Genomic DNA, 22,832 nt, shown 5'->3' with positions numbered 1-22,832 from the left:
CACTCATCATGAACTCTCCATCAACTCCGTCTCAGAAGTATGTGCTCAGGCAGGCTTGGAGACCCAGGCCTGAGATTACTGATTGACAGGTCATAGGTAGACTGTCAGGTAGCCAACAGACAAACACGCGAACAAGAATCCTAGATCAATCCCACAGATAGGTACAGTGACACCACAATGGTCTAAGGAAATTGGCGACAATAAAGCACACATGACCAGAGAGGTGCATGCATTCCCTAAAAATCATAAAGTCAGATGCCACATGAAGTTAGGAACACTCAGCTAATCAGAACATAGCATGCACAGTAACATACAGCCATCACGCACTCCTCATGCTGAACATACAGACACTTTACCCACTGACACCCATTGTGTGCATACAAGGTTGAGGACCACATGTATTTGTTTTCAGGGACCTTATTAACGACTCCAAGACAGAGGCCCATATTCTTTCCCTAAAAAGGAATGCTGAAATTGTTTTATGGTGTCCAGAGAAATGTATAAACAGCACTCAGATCGATTGTATTATGAGATAGTCCTCAGACACCATTTCTGTAACTGTTCTCCCTGCAGTAGTGTTTAATTAAACCAACTGCTCCTGTTTCGCCCAATACCTCTTGTCTTTTGTTTTTTCAAGGTAAATTCAAATTCAAACAGCAACTTTGCTAGGCCATGGTAAGCCATGGAGCAATTAGGTCTCCTGAAACACATTGCACATTTTAGCAACTGTAAACTCTTTTTCAAACCTGACAAAGGAAGAGGGGTTTTGTGAGAAGAATAGAGTCAGTATTTGTAGATATGAATGCTATTTTTTTTCCACACCAGTTCAAGCTTCCACAGAAGAAAAGTTCAGGACACCTACATATTAGATAAGGATCTGCTGAAAATAGTTAACTCTTCTGACTTCACATGAGTCGTCTAGGCACCAAGTAATCGGCAGATACACAGAACGTGGGCAAACCAAATTTGGGTAAAAGGTCCAACTGAGTTTACTGTTTATACACAGCGTGTTTGCGTGGCTTGCATTATTTTTGGGCAACTTATTTATGCAAATAAAGAGAAAAGAGCCCTTGTCCGGGTAGGAGATGAAAAGAGCCCTTGTCCGGGTAGGAGATGACAAGGAAGAAATACAAATGTTTGGTTAGGGTTGAATGAGAGGAGTCTGGAGGGAAAGTGTGTGATCCCATGGTATAGAACAAGAGGAGTCCAGAAAAAAGCAGCAAGGGGAAGAAAGGAAGGACTGCCAAGATCCAAAGCACCGACCCTTGAAGGGTGAAAGTGTGAAAGAAAGACACCCTCTGATCTAGCTGGCCCAAACCCCTTCCGCCTCCCACCCCGTCCATCCACAAGCTTCTCCAAGTATATATACAAGGTCAGGTGAGTGCATGGGGTTCTTTGGTTACAAGTCTGTGATACCCTTCTCCCTCTCCCCGAGAGAACAGTTATAATAAATGACTGAAGCTAACCCTATCCTCTCTCTCTTTCCATCCCTCTCTCTTTCCAGGGGAAGAGCTGTAGACACAAGTCCTACAGAGTGGCAAAGGTTGTAGGGAATCACAATGGGGCAAAATGACCTAAACGTAGGGTACCCACACAAAAACGGACTCCTCCCACACTATGCACCAACAGTATAGTAAGGGCACCTGCACTTTCTTAAAAGCAAAGGGGTACTCGCTAATGAAGATGAAAAGAAGTCCTCTTTGAAATAGTGCCTTTGACATAGAAAGATTGGCTAGTTTACAGAAAAGGTTGGAAGGTCTAAAAAAAAAAATATACAAACACTGGGCACGTTTCCTTCAATGGCATGAGGGGGTATACAGGAGAATGCATGAATCCCATGTCTAGAGAATAAAAATAATGTTAGAGAATCAATTCAGCCACCTCAAGGATAAGATAAGAATGTGTGCACTAACTGCTCTGCCGCCTTCCTACTTATTTAATCGGATCACTATATACAAAGAGGAATCAAGGGAGGACAATATATTGGATATAGTCCCCATATCAGCTGATGATGCCAGGAATGAAGCCAGACTTGCACCCAAAGCAGAACCTGGGGGACCACCGGGGAATGAAGCACAAGGAGGAAACATGCAAACGGTCACTACAATGAAAGTTACAGATGGCAGAGCAATTTGGGCAGATGCTGATGTAACTGCCAAGGATCAGTCAAGAGCACAAGTGCCATTCATACCCTGGATAAAGAGATCAGAGAAAGAGAGAAGCCCCACTATTATCATTGAGACTTTAGGACAAACCACAGGGCGGCTGTTGAGACACCCTCCTCCTTCCCACTCGAGTCGATGCAGATGACTAGGATCCATCCCTGTCAGCCATCCTTACCTTGAGGGACTACCCAGTGGCTGAGAGTAGGTTTAAGGTCCATATATCTTGGATGCCCTAATTTAATAAGCATAAAGAAACAATTCCGTAATACTTGAGAAAATCCAACACAGATCCAAGAGGAGTTACAAAGTGAATTTGAAGTGTATAGACTACTGGACAGATGTGTATCAGTTGCTATAGTTGAAAAGTGTCAAGAGAAGTGAGACAGAAGCAAGTGGAAAAGGCGTCATGGTGTAGAGCAGATCTGGGAAATGAGGGAGAGTTGAGTACTGAATGCAGTACTAGAAATATGTCTGGCAAAAACAGATTGGACTAAGATTTCTAATAGCAAGCAAAATAAAAAGAGCACCCAGCCCACTATTAAGTTCAGGGATGTGTTTGACAGATATTCTATCATAGCCCATCCAGCAGAGATGGCTCAGGAAGCTGTGGGGGCTCCTTGTGTTCAGGTGGTTTTACCAAATGTTAAGAATCAACTGACGACGACATGTATCAGGTGGCAACTGAAAAAGTGGTCAAAACTAATGGCAGTTGAGAACCACTGCTTTGCGGGAAAAAAATGAGGTGTCAAAACTGATATCCTTAAAATCACAAACCACGCAGAGGGTTATTAGGGGAGAGGGACAGGGATTGACTCCTAGTGAGGTAAGCTGAAGAAGTCAATGGGGTGGTCGAGCAGGTAACAGAAATGGAAGGGGTTGAAGGGAGGCCACCGGAGCTGGGGGCTCTTGTTTCACATGTGGGCATCTGGGACATTGGAAGCAGGATTATTACAATGCTGCTTCCAGTGTATCAGGGCCTTTAGACCCATCCGCGTACCACCAAGCTGCCCCTAACCCCTAACCTGAGTTTTAGGACAACCCAAAGGGTCTAGGCTGTGAAATAAATACCTTAATACCAACAGACCAAAATGGCACTTATGGTGATTTTGTCATTAATGATAAACACATCACCTGCCTCAATGACAGTTGATCAACCCTTAAGCCTTCTGAATTCCCCTATTTATGTTTCTCAGACTTGTCCACAAAGTCAGCATTTCTAATCAATGAGTCACCCACCCACGGTTGGACCTATGAGTGAAAACTCTTCTCTTCTCAGCCCCACTTCCTCAACAATCTATTTGAAAGGGCTATCCCATGCAAACGTAACTGTGCAGTGTTCTGCACTTCAGATGGAGTGTTCATAAATATACATTGGAAATTTTACGTAAAACATATCAAATGCCCTTAGGTTATAATTATCTACAATTACAGGAGTGTAACTACATTGGTTTAAATCTACCAGAAACTGCGATAGCCCTATGGAAAAGCAAAGGGTTTAACGAGATAGGGAATTTTATATTGAGAAATAAATATATTACTTGGGTAGAAGTTGAAACCAGACTTTCATTTTCTTAACGCTACCATACCCCAGGCAAATACCGAAAAGCATCCAACATGGAGGGCGTTAATAAGAAGTAAATTACTTGGAACAGGGAATTGGTACAGATTGTTAGCTGAACAATCCACTTCCACAATAACTGCATAATTTAGGGGTAATATTTTACATACAACACAATGTCTAATATCGGAAGAAGAGTGGAGAATCATCTCCTAAGTAGGATATAAATCCTTAAGGGCAGCCAATTATAAAAGAATGTCCTTTCTCTCTAGATGGACGGCCTACTACACTCCTGTAGGAAGTTGGCTCTGTATATACTATCTCAAAGTGAGAGATAGTGTGCACAGAGTCCAAGGGTTCGCTTTAGAGGTTAATAGTGGCAAAATTAGATAATACTAATGCTCTATTTTGTGGTCGAAAAGTAGGCTTATCAGAGGGTAGTGCTAAGCATTTATTGTACACACACAGGCAATAAATGAGGAACACACAATCAAAGACTTAACTCCAGGCCAAAAGGTTTTTATATAGAAAAATATATTTTCTTAATTTATTTTTAGAACCACAAGATTCAAATTTTACGTAAGTACATAAATTGCAAGGTACCTCGCACAGGTAAGTATAGAACTTTGATTTAAAACAGTAGTACACTCAGTTATGGTTAACAGGGCAAATAGCTATTTTAAAAGTGGACACACTGCAAAAATCAACAGTTCCTGGGGGAGGTAAGTAATATTTAGTTTTTCAGGTAAGTAAAGCACTTACACAGTCAGTCTCCAGGTCATAGCCAGCCCACCGTTGGGGGTTCAAGGCAACCCCAAAGCCATCACACCAGCAACACAGGGCTGGTCAGGTGCATAGGTCCAAGGAGGGCCCAAAACACATAAACGCCTAAGGAGAACAGGGGTGCTCCAGTTCCAGTCTGCTAGCAGGTAAGTACCTGCGTCCTCGGGGAGCAGGCCAGGGGAGTTTTGTAGAACACTGGGGGGGGGGAGGACACACAAGCACACAAAACACACCTCAGTGGCACAGGGGCAGCCGGGTGCAGTGTGCAAAGTAGGTGTCTGGTTTGCTGTAGAAAACAATGGAGGGACCCGGGGGTCAATCTGGCGATGCAGGCAGGGCACAGGGGGGGCTTCTCAGGCCAGCCACCGACTTGGCTAGGATGAGGGTGGCCTGCTGGTCACTCCTGCACTGGTTGGTGGTTCCTCTCGGTCCTGGGAGCTGCGGGTGCAGTGCTTGGTCCAGGCATTGGGTTCCTTTGTTACCAGGCAGTCGCGGTCAGGGGGTGCCTCTGGATCCTCTCTTCAGGAGTCACTGTGGGGGTTGAGGGAGGTCAACTCAGAGTGTCCACGTTGTTGGGAGTCACCTGGAATCCTCTCTGCAGTGTTGGTTTCTCCAAACTCGAGCCGGGGGCGTCGGGTGCGGACTGGGTAGACTCACGCTTCTGGCGGGAAGTTAGATTCTCTTTAAAGTTGCTTGTTTTGTTGTTGTTTCTGGACAGAGCCGCTGTCCTAGGGAGGCTCTTGGTCCGTTAGGTGCAGGTCAGTCCTCTGAGTCCTCGGAGGTCGCTGGTCCCGCTGGATGTGTCGCTGTGCAGGTTCTTTGAGTCTCGAGACAGGCCGGTAAGTCTGGGCCAAGTCAGTTGTCCTCTCCATCGTCACTGCAGGGCTTTCAGGTCAGCAGTCCTTCTTCTTTCTTCAGGTTGCAGGAATCTGATTTCCTGGGTTCAAGGTCGCCCCTAAATAATCAATTTAGGGGTGTGTTTAGGTTTGGGGGCCAGTAGCCAATGGCTACTGACCTGGAGGGGGGCTACATGCTCTTTGTGCCGCCTCCCTGAGGGGAGAGGGGCACATCCCTATTCCTGTTGGGGGAATCCTCCAAAACCAAGATGGAGGATTTCTTAAGGCAGGGGTCACCTTATCTCAGGACACCTTCGGGGCTGTCCTGACTGGTGGGTGACTCCTCCTTGTTTTTCTCCTCCGGACTTGCCGCCAAAAGTGGGGGCTGTGTCCGGAGGGGCGGGCATCTCAACTGGCTGGGATGGTTTTGTTCCTGGCCACAGAGTGACAAACCCATGTGGCCAGAAACCTGTCTGGTTGTGGCAGGAACTGGTCAGCCTAACAATAGGCATGGGACTGATACACATGGGGCATCTCTAAGATGCCCTCTGTGTGCCTTTTTCAATAAATCCCACACTGGCATCAGTGTGGATTTATTGTGCTGAGAAGTTTGATACCAAACTTCCCAGATTTCAGTGTAGCCATTATGGAACAGTGGAGTTCGTAATTGACAGACTCCCAGACCATAAACTCTTTATGGTTACCCTGCACTTACAATGCCTAAGGTTTGGCTTAGACACTGTAGGGGCATAGTTTCATGAGCACTATGCCCTCACCTGTGGTATAGTGCACCCTGCCTTAGGGCTGTAATGTCTGCTAGAGGGGTGACTTCCCTATGCCACAGGCAGTGGGTTGAAGGCACGGCACTCTGAGGGGAGTGCCATGTTGACTTAGTCTTTTTCTCCCCACCAGCACACACAAGCTGTGAGGCAGTGTGCATGTGCTGAGTGAGGGGTCCCCGGGGTGGCATAATACATGTGGCAGCCCTTAGAGACCTTCCCTGGCACAGGGCCCTTGGTACCAGGGGTACCAGTTACAAGGGGCTTATCTGTGTGCCAGGGCTGTGCCAATTGTGGGAACAAAGGTACAGTTTAGGGAAAGAACACTGGTGCTGGGGCCTGGTTAGCAGGATCCCAGCACAATTTCAATCATAACTAGGATCAACAAAAGGCAAAAAAGTTAGGGGGTAACCATGCCAAAGGAGGCATCTCCCTACAACTTCTGAAAAAATACACAAAATGTTTCTGTCAATTCCTGACCAATGCTTCTGTTGCCATAAGGAGGTGAGGGGTAATTGGCTTCATATTTTCTTTAATTGCCCCAAATTAACTACTTTATGGTCGGGAATAGAGGAGGTAATGAACCACACTTCTACTTTTAGGAATGAGCTTGATCCAAATTTAGTACTGTTTGGAGTTTCTGAGACAACACGACAACTAGCAAAGCACCAACAATACTTTATAGCAATTATTATTGCAGTAGCTCAATCATTAATACTCCAGTTATGGCGGACACAGACGATTCCTACTATCCAAAGCTGGTGGGATAAGATGCTAACAACTAAAAACTATGAGGAGGCATATGCAAAACGTGGGGAGTATGAAAAAGTTTTCAGATATATGGCAGTATTTTAAGATGCGATAAGTAATCATTAAGTATGGTACATGGAACTAAGGTTCATGAATATATGTTATGTAATAAATAAAATGACAGAAAATCTCGATGTGATTAGAATTGTGAATGGGATTTGAGTTGAATTGACAATTGAACGAACAAAGATTGATAGCAAGGTTATCCTGATTATACCAGCCAAAGAAAATCAGATTGTCAAGGATTGATGCTACTACAGATGAATGTATGTTTTATTTTGAATACATGTATACCTGAAATAAAAATACAAAAATTAAAATAAATAAATAAAATAAATTAAAATAAGAGTCACCCTCCCACGATTGGACCTATGAGCGAAAAACTCTTCTCAGCCCCACTTCCTCGACAATCCATTAGAAAGGGCTATCCCATGCAAACTTAACTGTGTAGTGTTCTGCACTTCAGATGGAGTGTTCATAAATATACATTAGAAAACCAGAAAATCAGTTGCTTACTTTGTTGTAAGAGAGTTATGTGGTGAGAGTATGGATTCCGTTGTTATGTCACCAAACAAATTGCATTGCTTTCACAGGTACCTGCCATCCTGTGGTGTGCTGAAGTCAATGATATGGGGTTTGTTTCTTCAAAGAACCCCAGAAAAGTAAAGTTATTCCCAGAAATGAAATTACCAAGAATATCTCAGTATCCTTCAAAGCCTGAGGTGGAGGGAGAGATCAGACCATTAATGACTAATTTATTCGAGCAAGGGTTCTAGTTCCCATTGTTGGCAGAATTAACACTCTCATTCTCCCAGTACAAAAGGTGGAGAAGAACAATGTATAGAGGTTTGTGCAGAATCTTACGGTCATTAATGAACAAGTTACTTACCTTCAATAATTAATTATCTGGTAGAGACAATATCTAGCTACAGATTCCTTTTCTTTGAATTTCCCAGGTATCAGACTGGATCTAGAAGATTTTTTGTAGCAGTACCCTGGCTCTCCAGTAGAAGGCTTTGTTCTGATCTGCATGGCATCATATGCACCAGAAGTGATGTTGCGGTTACCTATATATGTGCCACCACGGCGCATGGATGTAGCTATTTTTCACGACTTTCCTTGCCAGGAGCGTGGAGCTATGAAGTGCACAGACATTGGAGTGTCCAAACTAGAGCCCTGAAAGGGATCATCCCCAACTCTCTCTGCAGAGAGGGGAGGAACGGGTGGGTTGGTAAGGAATCTGCAGCCAGCTATTGTCTCTACCAGATAAATTGTTACCCATGGTAAGTAACTTGCTCATCAGATAGACATATCTAGCAGCAGATTTCTTACCTTTGAATAGATACCCAAGCAATACCGTCCCTGGCGGAGGGCTGCGGGCAAATGTTTTAAACTAGAAAGTGCTGCAGGACCGAATGGGCAAAATGCCCATCCCAGCAGACCTGAGTGTCCAGGTAGTAGTGTTTGGAAAATGTATGCAGGGATGTCCACGTTCCTGCCTGGCAGATGTGCAGGACTGGGACTCTACGTGCTAATGCATTGGTTGCAGCTTTTCCTCTAGTGGAATGGGCCTGCAAGCCCTCAGAAGGCTGCTTTTTTGCCATAGCACAGCAGATCTTTATACAGAGAACAGCCCAGCGTGAAATGGTTCACTTCTGTACTGCTGCAACATAGCCTACAAAGAATTGGTAGTCAACCTGTAACTCTGTTGTGTGGTCAAGGTAGACTGACAATCCTCATTTTGGGTCCAGGCAGCAAAGTTGCTCCTCTTCTTTAGAGGCATGTGGAGGAGTGTAAAAGGTCATCAGAGTGACAGACTGGCTAACATGGAATAGAGTCACCACTTTCAGGTGGAAAGAGGTCCTAGTGTGAAACACCAGTTTGCCTGGGAAAGCAAACAGGAACGGCGACTTCAATGGTAAAGCCTGCAGTTCACTCACTGTCCGGGCAGATGTTATTGCCACTAGAAAGGCTGTCTTGAAGGTAAGCAGCTGGAAAGGACAATTATGCAGAGGCTGAAGAGGCACACACATTAGTGAGTTATCACTGAGGCATAATGAAACTTGAAGTGGGAAACATATGTGCAAGCCCTTTTAGGAATATATTTACAATAGGGGATTTAAGGAGATAGGGTTCGTCAGGCAGCCACAGGAAGGCAGACAGAGCAGAATGGAAACCCTCAAGAGTACCCAGAGCAAAACCCTGCTGAGCAAGGGTAAGAATGAAGAGAAGAATATTAGAGAGAAAAGTAGAAAGAGGGTTGATAGACATTTCTGTACAATTAGTTTCAAATTTTTTGCCATCGGCAGGCGTACACAGTGTTGGTGGAGGAACGCTGCCAATAATTGCTACATCAGGCAGATCAATACAGGGTTTGGTAATGTGGGCAGTAAGAGAACGCAGTTGTGGGGCTCCCCATCCTCAATGGTGGTCATTAAAGAAATAGGGTTTAAGCAAGACAACAGCCCATAATACTATGGGAAGCAGACAACAATATTTTGTATTGAGATAATTAGACCGTGGAAAGGTGTTGGATTTTTGTAGTGAGGAGCACCACCTCATAATGGGACACAATAATGGTTAAAGAGAAATGCAACATGCTTTCAGATGTGTGAAAAACAAGGTGGGAGCCAAGCCACAGTTGCTTCCATAGTTGAGGAGTAAAAGCTGCAGAGTTTTTCTGATCGCTGGGACTCTGTACCGAAATACCTTGTGCAAATCCATTACATTCATTACAATACAAAGTACAAGTTTGCCATGTTCAGGGAGTCCTAAAGCAGGTACAGAAGTCAACGCTTGTTTGATTTTCTCTAATACATTTTTGGTTTTACTAGACCACTGTAAATGCTATGGGTTATCTTTTCAGACATACCCTTGCAAAGGCTGCACACCATTTTGGCATAGCCCTTAATCCTCTGTCCAAATTACCCAACTATTTCCAGAAAAGTACATACCTGGGAGACACCTTTGGGGTGAAGCAACCTACAGATGGCTTCAACTCATTCAGTGGACATGTGGCACCTCTGAGATTTGATTACTAAGTTATCTTACTCAGGGAAGGCAAAACTGTAATTTGTCTTCTCAGGCCCTTTTGTGCTTTTTTTTTGCCAATTTTCTGAGGAGATAGACTGAGCCCCCCCCCCCTCACTGATCTAGAGTTTCTGATACAGACTTCTAACCACAGACTCCTCAGCTTAGCATATTTCCCAGACATCACAATAGAACAGGAAAGTCTTGAGCAGTACTTTGCCCACCGGTAGGTGGCATCAATCAGCTCCTCATCAACATCACCCACGTCAGAAATTATTTTTTGCGATGTCCATATATGAGCCATCATGGCATGCTGACATCAGTTCCTTTATGTACCCACAAACAGCACAGATCTGGAGAGCTACCTTGGTCACTTTTTGACCACTTTTTTTGTTTTTTTCTGTCAACCGGTTTTTGAGCAATAATTCTCAGTATGCTTAGGGATATGTTCTCCAACAAACATATGGGTTTTAAACCGTGTTGGGAATGTCACAGACAGATGTCTGTTTCTGAGGTGACCCTGCTGGGTTACTGCCAGTGGGTTTGCCCTTGATGCCAGCCAGGTTTTCTGGATCTGCCCGAGATCTGGTCTGATGCTGACAAAGGTGCCACCACCATCCTTGCCTTCATCCTTCTGATGCTGTCGCCAATATCACTGGCACCGCTAGACAATGAGCCTATCCTGTTCTGTGACTCTGAGACAGGCGGCACCATCACTACTCAGTATCGACACCAGTGCCATCCAGGCCATTCCAACCCCTGAACTTGCCACCCTTCAACAGACTTTTTGAAACCTGAAAAGGGGGGGGGGAATCAGGAAAGGGGTAGGACCCCTTTCAGGATGTCCCTGAACAGGAATAAAAATGGTATGAGAAGGTGGGTGATGTAGGGGCCTTCTTACCTCCCCATGCATTATCCTCAGTGGCCCTGTGACAATGTGGAGAGCATTCCTTTCAAATTATCCCCTTATCATGAGCAAGGGGGCTATGCATACCTCACTTGTAGTTCCGGAACCTATCCATAGCTCTGATTATGCTGGACTAGAACTTGTTACCTGGGATATATTATTCCTGGGAAGAGAAACTATGGTGCCTCAACTATTACTAGAGGTTTTTCAGTCTTAATTCCAGTTTATGGTGCAACTGCCGCTTTAGAACAAGCAAGAAGAAATCCAGAGATTTCCAACTTCACCGCATTAACTTTAGTATTAGTGGTAGACGAATTAGATGCCCATGCCAAGCTGTTCATTTATAATAGGATGGCATTAGATTATATATAAGCAGCTCCTCCTCACTGATTTGACATTAGTAAATAGACCACAAAGTATAGCAATGGGAAACTGTATGAGTTACAGAACAGGCTAGAGTTTAATCTCAGTGGCATCCGTACATGGCTAAGAAGAACATTTGGGCATTGGAAATAAAAATATTTAATATATTCACTGCAGTCATTTTATTTTTGGTTGTTACCTATGCATTAATAAAGTTATTAATGTCCATCATTCCACATGCTTGTGGAAATAAAGGCACTGCCAACCCATTTACTCTTTCTACAGTGGCAGATGATGAGGACATTGATAACAAAAATGTGAAGGCAGAAGTTTTGAGACCATTTGTGATCTAACATGTGGGTGAAGGGTTGTGAAAACATTATTCATTGCTTTAATAACAAGGTCGTCTTGTACCTGTATATCATAACATGCATTGATATAAGGATGTCATTTTCATATTATTTGGAAGTGCCCTTTGCTTTAATATATTGGTTATGTTTCATGGTTTTGGTAGACCTACAAGCTATTTTATTCGCAGTAGTACGTTTTCACATTTTCTGCATCTGGTAGTAAAGTGTAGCCTGGCTTTTGTTATTCAGAACCAGAAGTATGCTTTTAAGAAGTTAAGTCAACAGAGCATTCATGGATTGTATCTTAGTTTCAAGGACATTTCACATTTACTCCATAACAAGATATTGCCATTTAATCATTAGATACGTTTTGTTGAAAGTAAGATGTTCCTGTCATGTGTTTGCACTCCATAGACTTGTACTGAGGGTAAAATGCATATAAACTGCTCAAACCTGAATGCGTTTTAGCACTGCATGCTCCACCTGGTCATTTTCGGCCAGAGCTCTGGTCGGTTGTAACAAGTGTCCCTTGATTATTTGTTGTGATGCTCACTATTTTTGCATTAAACGTGCTATACTTTTGGCTGACTGACGTTCTATTTTATTTTAACACTTTTCAGGTTGAACACCTAATTTCTCTGGGCTAAGAATTTTTAACTGCTCTAGAAATGTTGGATCCAGGATCTTTCCAATCATGTAGAAGAGAACTAGAATTTCTCAAAGTCTGGCAAAATTAGCTGGAGCAAAAGCCTTAACAATATAGACAGGTCAGTTATTCTGGTGCAAACTGTTTTTAATTACAAATAGGTGGTACCAGTGCCTGCTGTGTTGTAACAGAAACAAAGGAGAACCAATGAGCTTAGTAAAAAACCTCAGTAAGGGTTGTTAATGCAAGAATATACTAAAAGGCACACAAAGTTTCGGTAAATGTTGTAACGTTTAGTGAGCAAAAAGGAAGCCAATTCATTTAAATCTACTGTGATGCAGGTACCTTTGCCTGTGACACAAAAAATTCACAATCTCACAAAGCACTTGAAATAGTTGGTGGAAAAATTATCTGTCAAAATGTAAATGCCTATGAAATCTGATTTAGCCTCAAATAATGCCTTCTTAATCAATCAGAATTGTTTTTCATAAATAATCAAAGCTTCTTTAGCTTAGTACAGTTTCCATCTACATTTGACCTGGTGAGTCCTCAGTTATTCCATTTTCCAAGACTCTGTTAATTACAATTTAAGAGGTCTACCTGCTTTCCAGCTAAGTGGTGTTAAAGGAACCTCTTAAGAGCGCTTCAAGGATACCATCTTTAAATTTTTCACAGCCTCCAATACTTTGGACAGGTGGCAGGGAAGGAAAAAGAAGAGCAAAGTATTTTATTTGTGCTTGGAAGTCTCATCAATGCTCATAAGGGAGCGGTTAAGATTTTCACATTCAACGTATTTTCTTTATAAAGCTTGCTTAATAAGATAATAAGCAGTGCTATATTTGAGCTAGTGGTTGCAATTGGGACCCACCGGCACACATTTTGGGGGATAGGTACTTATTTTACCACATCAAACTTTAACCTGGAGCAAAAGTGAGAAAAAGACAAAAGAGGAAAAGAAGGAGGATGAGAAAGATGGAAGACATTGTCGAAGGGAGAAAGCAGTGATGAAAAAGACACTGCAAGAGTTAGATGAAGAGTCAGAAAGAGTCTGATAGTTGTTTAAACAGTCACAAGAAAGAATCAAGACCATGCAGGCTCGGTATTTTGCAATCCTGACATTCGCCAGATGGCAGCATCTAAGCAAAATGTTGGGCATCGTCACTTTATTATTATTATTATTATTTTATTTTGATTTTTTTAACAAATTAAGCACCAATAATGAAGTTTTGGTTAGACCACATTTGTGAGGGTTTCTTACAGTCAGACTAATTGAAGATAAAATCTTCAGTTTCTTCCCCAGTTAGATTTCCCTTAGCCCCAAAGCTCATGTAGATAGCTGGTTTGCCCGCAGAGCTGAGAAAAGGAGACTGACATATCGCTGGTCTGTCTGTAAGTATGGAGGCTGCTTCAGACCAGGCTTTCCCAGAATCCAAGATATACAACAATTGTATAGATACAAATATTTATTAAACATTACTCTACATCTAGAAAATAACGAAACCTAATTTTAGTAAAAATACTTAGTGCATCGGTAATAAGGGAATATGTATTAGATGAATGTTGAAAGCATTCCTGACATAAAGGGGGTTACAAAATCCTGAACTGTATTTTCTGTCAATTTGTAGAAATGTAACTAAATCCCCTCATTCCTTTCCACAAGCTTGACAGGAATGAGTGCAGCCCTAGTTTTTTAGGCACATCGCTCTTTTGTCCGAGAGGCTGCCTCCTAGAATATAATTCTCAGATATAGTCTGTCACTGAAAAAAATGTGTGAATATTCTTTTCTTGCTTCTAAACTAGCCAGGATTGTAGCATGAGAAATGTCCACTTGTAAAACAGTGAGAACATGGCTTTAGACTTGTAAAGATAAGGCATAATGCAGACCTATGCACATTATTCCTAAATTAAGGTATTGAAAATAATAACTCAACTATAAATCAAATGGTGCTTTATTGTCATTAAGTTGTCTGGTGACATCATAAACCTCAAGGCTTTAGACCGATTCAATTATAAACGTCACCAGAACCCTGAAATGGCAATAATGGACAAAGTTACAAGTGGAATCCAGTAAATATTTTTTATATTATGTGTGTATTACGAGGTAGTTAGCTTGAAAGGGCTGTTTTAGGCAGAGTGTAGCTAACAATGGGCACTGATAAGAGTTTAAATATTTACGTTTTGTTTACCTTTCTTCAATAAATGTCAATAAAGTACAAGTTACTTACCTTCTGTAATAAAATATCTGGTAGAGACATATTCTAGTTGCAGATTCATTACCTTTGAATTTCCCCAGGGGTCAGACTGGACCCAGAGATTTTTCTTCGAGCAGTACCTCTGCGTGCCATCAGATGGCGTTGGTCGACTCCGCAGGCGTCACGCTCGCCATGATGATGTCGTGGTCGTAAATAGGCGCCACCCCAGCGTGCTGACGTCAGTTTCTTTTCACGACTTTCCACGCCAGTAGCGCAGAGCCATGAAGAAAAACAGAGCGGTGCGCCAAAACTAGGGCCCTCAAGGGAAAGTTCCTGTCCCTAGAAATCAGTTCGCAGTGCGGGGAGGATGGGCGGGTCAGTAAGGAATCTGGAACTAGAATATGTCCCTACCAGATATTTTATTACCGAAGGTAAGTAACTTGTACATCTGATAGAGACTTCTAGTTGCAGATTCCTTAACTTTGAATAGATACCCGAGCAATACCATCCTAGGTGGAGGACTGCAAACCAAGATAACACCAAAAAGTCCTGCAGGACCGAACGGCAAAGTAGCCGTCCCTCCGGACCGGACTGTCCAGGCAGTAGTGTTTAGTAAAAGTGTGCAGGGATGCCCACGTCACTGCCTGACAAATATCCAGGACTGGAACACCTGTGTTAGTGCTGTGGTAGCAACAGTAGGTCTGGTGGAGTGAGCTCACAAACCTTCATGGGGTTGCTTTTTAGCCAGAGCGTAGCACATTTTGATGCATAAGAGAACCCATCAGGAAATGGTCCTCTTCTGCACCGCCTTCCCCTTCTTTAAACCCACATATCACACAAAAAGTTGATCGGCCACCCGGAAGTCTTTAGTACGATCAAGATAGAATGTCTATGCTCTTTTTGGGTCTAGACGGTGGGGGCTCTCCTCTCTATGAGAGGGATGTGGGGATGCATAAAAGGTAGGAAAGGTGACGGACTGTCCAACATGGAAGGGTGTCACTACCTTAGGTAGAAAAGAAGCCCTAGTGCAAAGCACCACTTTGTCAGGATGTGTGGCAAGAAAAGGTAGCTTAGATGACAGAGCCTGGAGTTCACTAACTCTGCAGGCAGAAGTAATGGCAACTAGGAAGACAGCCTTTATAGTTAAGAGCCTTAGAGGACAGTTGTGAAGCGATTCAAACGGGGTACACATAATGTAAGCTAAGACACGGTTGATATCCCATTGGGGCATGATAAATGGGATAGGAGGAAAGAGGTGTGTGAGGCCTTTAAGAAGCCTCCCAACTATGGGAGATTTAAATAAGGAAGGCTGATCAGGTAACCTTAAGAAACCAGAGATAGCAGAGAGATATCCCTTAAGAGTGCCCAAGGTGGAACCCTGCCGGGCAAGGGAAAGAATAAAGGGAAAAACTTGAGAGAGAGGAGCAGATAGAGAATCAACAGAATTGTCGATACACCATGCCACAAATCTCTTCCAACGACAGGGGTATACAGTTTTGGTTGAGGGACACCTGGCTGCCAAGATAACGTCACAGACTTCAGTTGGCAAGTCAAAAGACGTCAACTGCCGCCGCTCAATCGCTACACAAGAAGACGCAGAGTTGACTGGTTCGGGTGGCGGACCTCCCCTGCTGCTACGACAGAAGATCCTCCCGAAGGGGCAGTCTGATCAGAGGCGCTATGGCCATGTTCAAAAGCTCAGGATACCAGACTCTTCGTGCCCAGTCCAGAGCCACCAGTATTACTTGGGCCCGGTCTTGCCTGATCTTCTTCAGAACTCTGGGCAGAAGTGGTATTGGCGGGAAGGCGTACAGGAGGACTGAATTCCACTCGCGACGAAAAGCATTGCCGAGTGAGTGCCACCGTGGAAACTCCAATGCGCAAAACAGCTGACATTGCGCATTCTCTACGGAAGCGAACAAGTCTAACCAAGGTTCTCCTCACCGCAGGAAGAGAACTTGCGCCACCTCCGGATGGAGACACCATTCGTGGTCGACCATGCATCGTCGGCTGAGTTTGTCTGCTCTGGCATTCAAGGTGCCTGCCTGGTGTCGAACCACGAGAGAAATGCCCTGATGTTCCAGCCAAGTCCAGAGATGAAGGGCCTCTTGACAAACGGTCTTGTTTGTTGCAATACCACATGGCGGTGGTGTTGCCTGTGAACACCTGCACTGCTTTCCCCTTGAGGAAGGGAAGAAATGCTTTCAATGCTAGTCGAATCGCTCGGAGCTCCGGATGATTGATATGGAGCCCGGTTTCCGCCAGAGACCAGATGCCTCTGATCTCTGCCTCTCCCATGTGACCACCTCATCCCAGAAGTGACGCATCTGTCACAATCGTAAGATCTGGTTGGGGAAAGGAGAGGGATCTGCCCTTGACCCAATCCTGATTTATTAGCCACCACTGCAGGTCTTTCGTAGTCCCTTCTGAGATCTGGACCTTGTCGGAGAGATTCCCCTGATGCAGCGTCCACTGGAACTTCAGGTCCCACTGCAGAGCCCACATATGCGATCTGGCATTTTGAACCAGCAGGATGAAGTAGGCCATGATGCCCAGCAGCCTCAGATTCATTCTCACCAAAATCCAGGACAGAGGCTGAAACATCAGTATCGTAGCCCAAATATCCTGGACTCGCTTTTCGGGAGGATATGCCCATAATTGCACTGTATCCAGAACAGCTCCTATAAAAGGGAGCGTCTGAGAAGGAGTCAGGTGTGACTTTGGCACGTTGATAGTGAACCCCAGTGAATGCAAAAGGTGCGCCGCAGTCTAAAGGTTGGAGACAACTGTCTGGGGCAAGTCTGCTTTCAACAGCCAATCGTCGAGGTTGGGGAAGACTGGGAAGCCTAACCTGTGCAGATGAGCTGCCACCACTACAATCACCTTCTTGAACACCCAAGGGGCACTGGTAAGGCCAAAGGGAAGCACAGTAAACTGAAAGTGCTCGTGACCTACCACCAATCGTAGGTAATGCCTGTGGGCCGGCAAGATGTGAATATGGAAGTATGCATCTTGCAAATCCAACGCTACCATCCAGTCTCTGGGATCCAGGGCAGATAGGACCTGAGCCAATGTCAAATTTTGGAACTTCTCCTTTTTTAGGAAGAGATTGAGGGACCGAAGATCTAATATAGGTCGAAGACCTTTGTCCTCTTTTGGAACCAAAAAGTAGCAGGAATAGCAACCACGACCTACTTCTGCCAACGGAACCCTGTCTATAGCTCCTTTGGCCAAAAGGGCTTGGACTTCCTTCCGGAGAAGAACCATATGATCCTCCGATATCTGACTGTATGAAGATGGCATGGCTGGAGGAGATGTCTCAAAGGGGAGGGAGTAGTCCCATCAGACAATTTGGAGTACCCACCTGTCCAAGGTAATGGCTTGCCATTGGGGCAGGTGATGGCGTATCCTGTCACCTACTGGCTCCTGATGTACCTTCGGACTAGGGAGGCTTGGAGGCTGACGAGAGGGCAGGGGTGAACTGGGAGACCCACTGGCTCCCTGCTCCCCAGGAACGTGGGATGCCACGTTCGCGGCTGTGCAGGGGCTGTACAGCATACGCGGGTCTGTGGCCAGGTGGAAAAGGACGCGGTTGGGTGCCCCTTCCCTAGCCACAAAAGGGGCAAAAGGTGGACTGCTGGGGTCTAGGTGCAGGCACAAGGCCAAGGGACCAGGTCGTGCCTCGGGAATCCTTAAAGCGCGAGTGGCGAGTCCGCCTGGTCTCCGAAGAGACGTGTGCCATCAAAGGGAATGTCCATCAAGGATTTCTGGACATCCCGTGAAAAGCCAGATGTTCTCGGCAAGGCATGGCGTCTCAATGCCACCGTCGATGCAACCGATCTGCCCAGAGAGTCAGTTGTATCCAGTCCACAATGAATCATGAACTTAGCTGCATCCCTCCCATCTGTTACGGCGTGGGACAGGTCAGTTCGGGCCTCCTCCAGAACTGCAGGCAGCTCTTGCACAACCGTATCCCAGAGAGTATGGGAATGGCGGCCCAAAAGGCATGCAGTGTTCACGGACTGCAGCGCTAGACTGTTGGAAGAAAACAACTTCTTCCCCAAACTATCCAGTCTTTTTGATTCCCTATCCGGGGGTGAGGCAGGGTATGCGCCAGATGAAGAAGAAGCCTGGATGACAAGGCTCTCAGGCGTGGGGTGTTGGGTCAGGAATTTCGGGTCTGACGGCGCAGGCCGATGGCGGCGGGCAATCGTCCTATTCACAGGAGCCCTAGTGCTGGGTCTGGATCAAGTACCCAAAAGGACACCTGTCAGTGCCTCATTAAAGGGTAAAAGGGGCTCAGATGAGGAAGACCCAGGCTGAAGCACATCGGTTAGGATGTTAGGGCTAACCTCCACAGAAGGAAGCTCAAGGTCCAGGACCTCAGCCGCCCTTCTCACCACCATAGAGTAAGAAGCACCCTCCTCCGTAGCCACGCTAGGAGGAGGGAGCATACCAGTGTCAGGGGAGGTGTCTAGTCCACTGGCATCACCCAAATCCTGCACCCAGTCCATTTGTGGGTCAAGCTGGTATTCTAAAGGGTTCAGTTACCCCTCCATACTCTCCCCGTATCCATAACGACAACAATAAGGGTCTGGATCAACCCTGGGCCCAGGAGAGCCCATGGAGAACGGAATCGGTGCCGATCGACGTCATTCCGGCTCCGGGTCGTCGGGTATGAGGATGGGATCAACGTCAATTCTGGGCCCAACCGATGTCAGGAGCGTTGACGTCGCACCCAACGCCAGGGAGGGTCTACGTGGCACGACTGGCATCGGGACGGATCTGCGATTGGATCCGGAGGGGCCCTCCAGAGCCAAGGCTGAAGCCGATGGCTTTGAAACCGAAGGAACCCCAACCGACTCACCTATATGGGTGCCATCCAGGTGCATGAGTTTTGCTTACTTTAATCACGAGTTTCCACGACAGGAGCATGGATCCATGACATGAACTGGTGCATATGTGAGTTCAAACTAGGGACCTGACTGGGATCACCCTGACCCTAGCAAAAGAGACCATAGAGTAGGGACTCATGGGTGGGTTTATGGAATCTGCAGCTAGATAGAGTCTCTACCAGATAATGTGTTACCGAAGTTAAGTAACTTGTTCATCTGACAGAGACTTCGAGCTGCAGATTCCTTACCTTTGAATAGATACTCAAGCCATATTCTTTTGGCAATGGGCTGCGGACAAATTCTTTCAAACTAGAAAGCCCTGCCAGACTAAACGGGCAAAATGCCCATACCTGCAGACCGGACTGTCCGGGCAGTAGTGTTTGGCAAATGTGTGGAGTGATGTCCAAGTTGCTGGCTGACAGATGTCCAGGATTGGGACTTAACAAGCTAAAGCCATGGTCACAGCTTTTCCCCTGATGGAATGGGCTCCTAAGCCCTCAGGAGGCTGCTTCTTAGCCACGGTGTAGCAGATCTTTATACAGAGAACAACCCAGCGAGAAATGGTTAGTTTCTGTACTGCCTGACCTTTCTTTGCTCCCACATATCTAACATAGTAGGTCGTTAACCCAGAACTCTTCTGTAAGGTCAAGGTAGAATGAAATGCTTTTTTTGGGTCCTTCAGTCCCTGGGGTCGCTCCTCTTCCTTAGAGGGATGCGGGGAAACAAAGACGGTGGGCAGCGTGATAGTTTGTCCCAAATGGAATGGAGTCACCACCTTCAGGATGAAAAAGGCACAGGTGTGAAGCACTACCTTATCAGGAAATACTGTGAGATATTGAGGCCTGAATGAGGAGGCCTGTATCTCACTCACCCTCCAGGACCTCAAGTGTAATAAAGAGGACTTGGGCCCCTGGAGTAGTCCTGTGACCTTCTTGACCGAGACCTCCGAGGAGTCACCTGTGCTGGTGTCGTCGACTGCCAGGTCACAAGCAACTTTACAGACCACTTCCTCAAAGCCTTCGGTGCCATGGCCTGGTAGTCAGAGCATGACTTGGAGTCGTGGTCACGCTGAAGGCACCAGAGGCAGACAAGATGAGGGTCCGTAACCGGCATGGTGCGGCGACAGGCACCAGGCGGTTTGAACCCTGCCTTCTTAGATGTCATCCCGACACACAAACTAGAAAAAATTTACAAAACACTGAAAAAAGGCCTTTCAAAAAGTGACAGAGGGGTAGCACTCTCTTGATCTATGTTACCTGGTGCCGAAAGAAATGAACTGAAGCCTGTGCGCCTCGGTGGCGCCTACATAGGTGACCGTGACATCACTTTCAGTGCCAACAACACCGAAGACACCATGTGGATTCCAACAGACCGACCCAATGGCACGTACAGGGTACTGCTGGAGCTAAAGTTTCTGGATCCAGACACATGCCGGCGAATTTCAAAAGTAAAGAATCTGCAGCTAGAATTTATCAGATTATGGATTTACCATATTTGACACACAAATTGCCAAATGTTCAGATTTCATCAAAATTTTAACAGAAACGAATGAAAATAGTGCCAAAGAAAGTGCCACATAATTTGCATTTTTACTGTACTTTTTCATTTCTTTGCTGCATAATGTATCATTCTATTCACCATAATGTTAATAGGAGGGTATTCAAGGCTTAATACGTTGCTGACCCCCATTAATGTCTATAAAGCCATTCTGTTTGTTAGGGAGCTGAATACTAGTAAAAAAGAGATCACATTTACTAAATGTGGGTAAGTTAACAAATATGCTATGTGTCCTGCAGGTTTGTAAAAGGTTATGTCCATTATCACTTGAGTGGTGATTAACAATTGGCCCCAGCTGTGGTTTGCTGAATTGATTCCAGTCCACAAAGCCTTTAGCAGACTGTCACATTTATTGGCTGATGTCCTCAGTGATATAATCAGTCATTTAAGAATGTAATATTTTCAGAATAGACCTGGACTATTTAATCTAATGATAAACTGACACAGCTTTGAGTGCCTAAAATCCATTGATACCCCAGGAAAGTTACTGGGCTATTTGATACAAGCACAGGGGAGCAGGGCTGGCAGGCAACTCTTAGGCTGCTTTACTGCTGCTTCAGCTGCTAGTGTTATGGTCTAAAGAATGCTAACTAACCTCCCGTGGATGGGTAAAAGAAACAAGTGTAAAGTGTGGGCAAGGAAGGGGCTATTTCGGTGTTTGGCTGTCCATAACAAGTGTATGAGAAATTTGAGGGAGGGGCAGAAAGGAGCGCACTTGGTAAAGTGCATCATCAAAGGATGGTGGAAGCAGAAGGCTGTGAGCCTTAGCCTATGTAACCATAAGAGGCCTAAGTGTCAATCTTCCATATCACCTTCAATGCACCCAATCGTGTTTGATCTCAGAAGTTAAGGAGGATGAGACAGGTTAGTACTTGGATGGGAGACCGCTTTCGCATACTTGATTCTGTAAGTATTCGCCAATCGCCGCAGACTCACTGTCCTCCCTTCTTAAATTATGTTTTTCATTTTTTTGCTATTATTACATTATTATTTAAGGACAAACACTTAAGATTACAACTGTGTTTTTCAGTACCAGTACCATTTTTGGAACTGAAGTACCGCAGGGAAAGGGTACGTTCGGGCACCAAAAGATAAAGGCCCCTGTAGAAAAAAAAATGTAGGGCTCAATAATGGAGGCATGCTTATAGAACATGAAAACGAGAAAACATTTTTAATCACTTTTAGCAGGCAACAATATCTGTCTGGATGGGTTGCTCTGTGCCCTAACTGAGAAGCAACCGAACAATGCTCATCCAGGTTTGCCACTGAGCAGTTATCCAATTTAAGTTTACAAATGGTGTCTGTGCCCACTGAATCCCTGCAGGATGAAAGGAATACATAGCCTAGTCCCTTTCACGGGGCAAAGTTTGCTAAGCTCTTTCATTTCAGTATGCATGGCATTAATGTAAAGAAATTCATACATATTACAATACTTTTCTGTGGTGAAATGTCAAGGCTGAACGAAGCACAGTTCTGGATTTTCGAATTACTCACAGGTTTCTTTGGGTCCACCTCCACTGAAAAATGCCCTGGATTGCTGTTGACAGTTTCCAACTCCAGGGTCTCTTGAGTACGATTGAAAAGGTGGATATTCTGGCGGGTCCATCTGCAGAATGCAAAAACATCAGATATGTACAAATCAGGAAGTCTTTAACTGCATCACATTGTTTCAACTTCATATTCTCTTCTACCTTTTCTGAATACAAGGTTCCAGTTTACATCCTGTAAAGGCCACATATCCCTTACACTTCAGATTACTGTCTGACAGTTCTCTCACCTTGATTAATATCCATGTCCTCTTTTTATCTCGATCTTGCATACACTTTAACCCGTAGTTATTTTATGGCTGCAGAATGAGCCCCACGTCAAAGATGTTACTACCTGCTGGCAGGCTCATTTCAGATAGGACAGCGCGAGATGTATTTGCAGTTCAGAAAGCCTTCCCTGCCACCAGGAAAAGC

At 44.9% G+C, this 22,832-nt stretch overlaps 1 protein-coding gene across 1 annotated transcript in view; it reads right to left on the bottom strand.

Annotated features, from left to right (window-relative positions):
- The window catches only part of CFAP47 (cilia and flagella associated protein 47), a 2,216,809-nt gene that overhangs the window by 627,315 nt on the left and 1,566,662 nt on the right, over positions 1-22,832 (bottom strand). Inside the window, exon 54 of the mRNA XM_069204610.1 lies at positions 22,366-22,477. Within this exon, the coding sequence (XP_069060711.1) occupies positions 22,366-22,477 (112 nt within the window). The remainder of the gene's footprint in view (positions 1-22,365; positions 22,478-22,832) is intronic.

This window comes from Pleurodeles waltl, chromosome 8, assembly GCF_031143425.1.
Source record: "Pleurodeles waltl isolate 20211129_DDA chromosome 8, aPleWal1.hap1.20221129, whole genome shotgun sequence".
Lineage (NCBI taxonomy): Eukaryota > Metazoa > Chordata > Amphibia > Caudata > Salamandridae > Pleurodeles > Pleurodeles waltl.
This window is presented reverse-complemented; position numbering and strand designations above follow the sequence as displayed.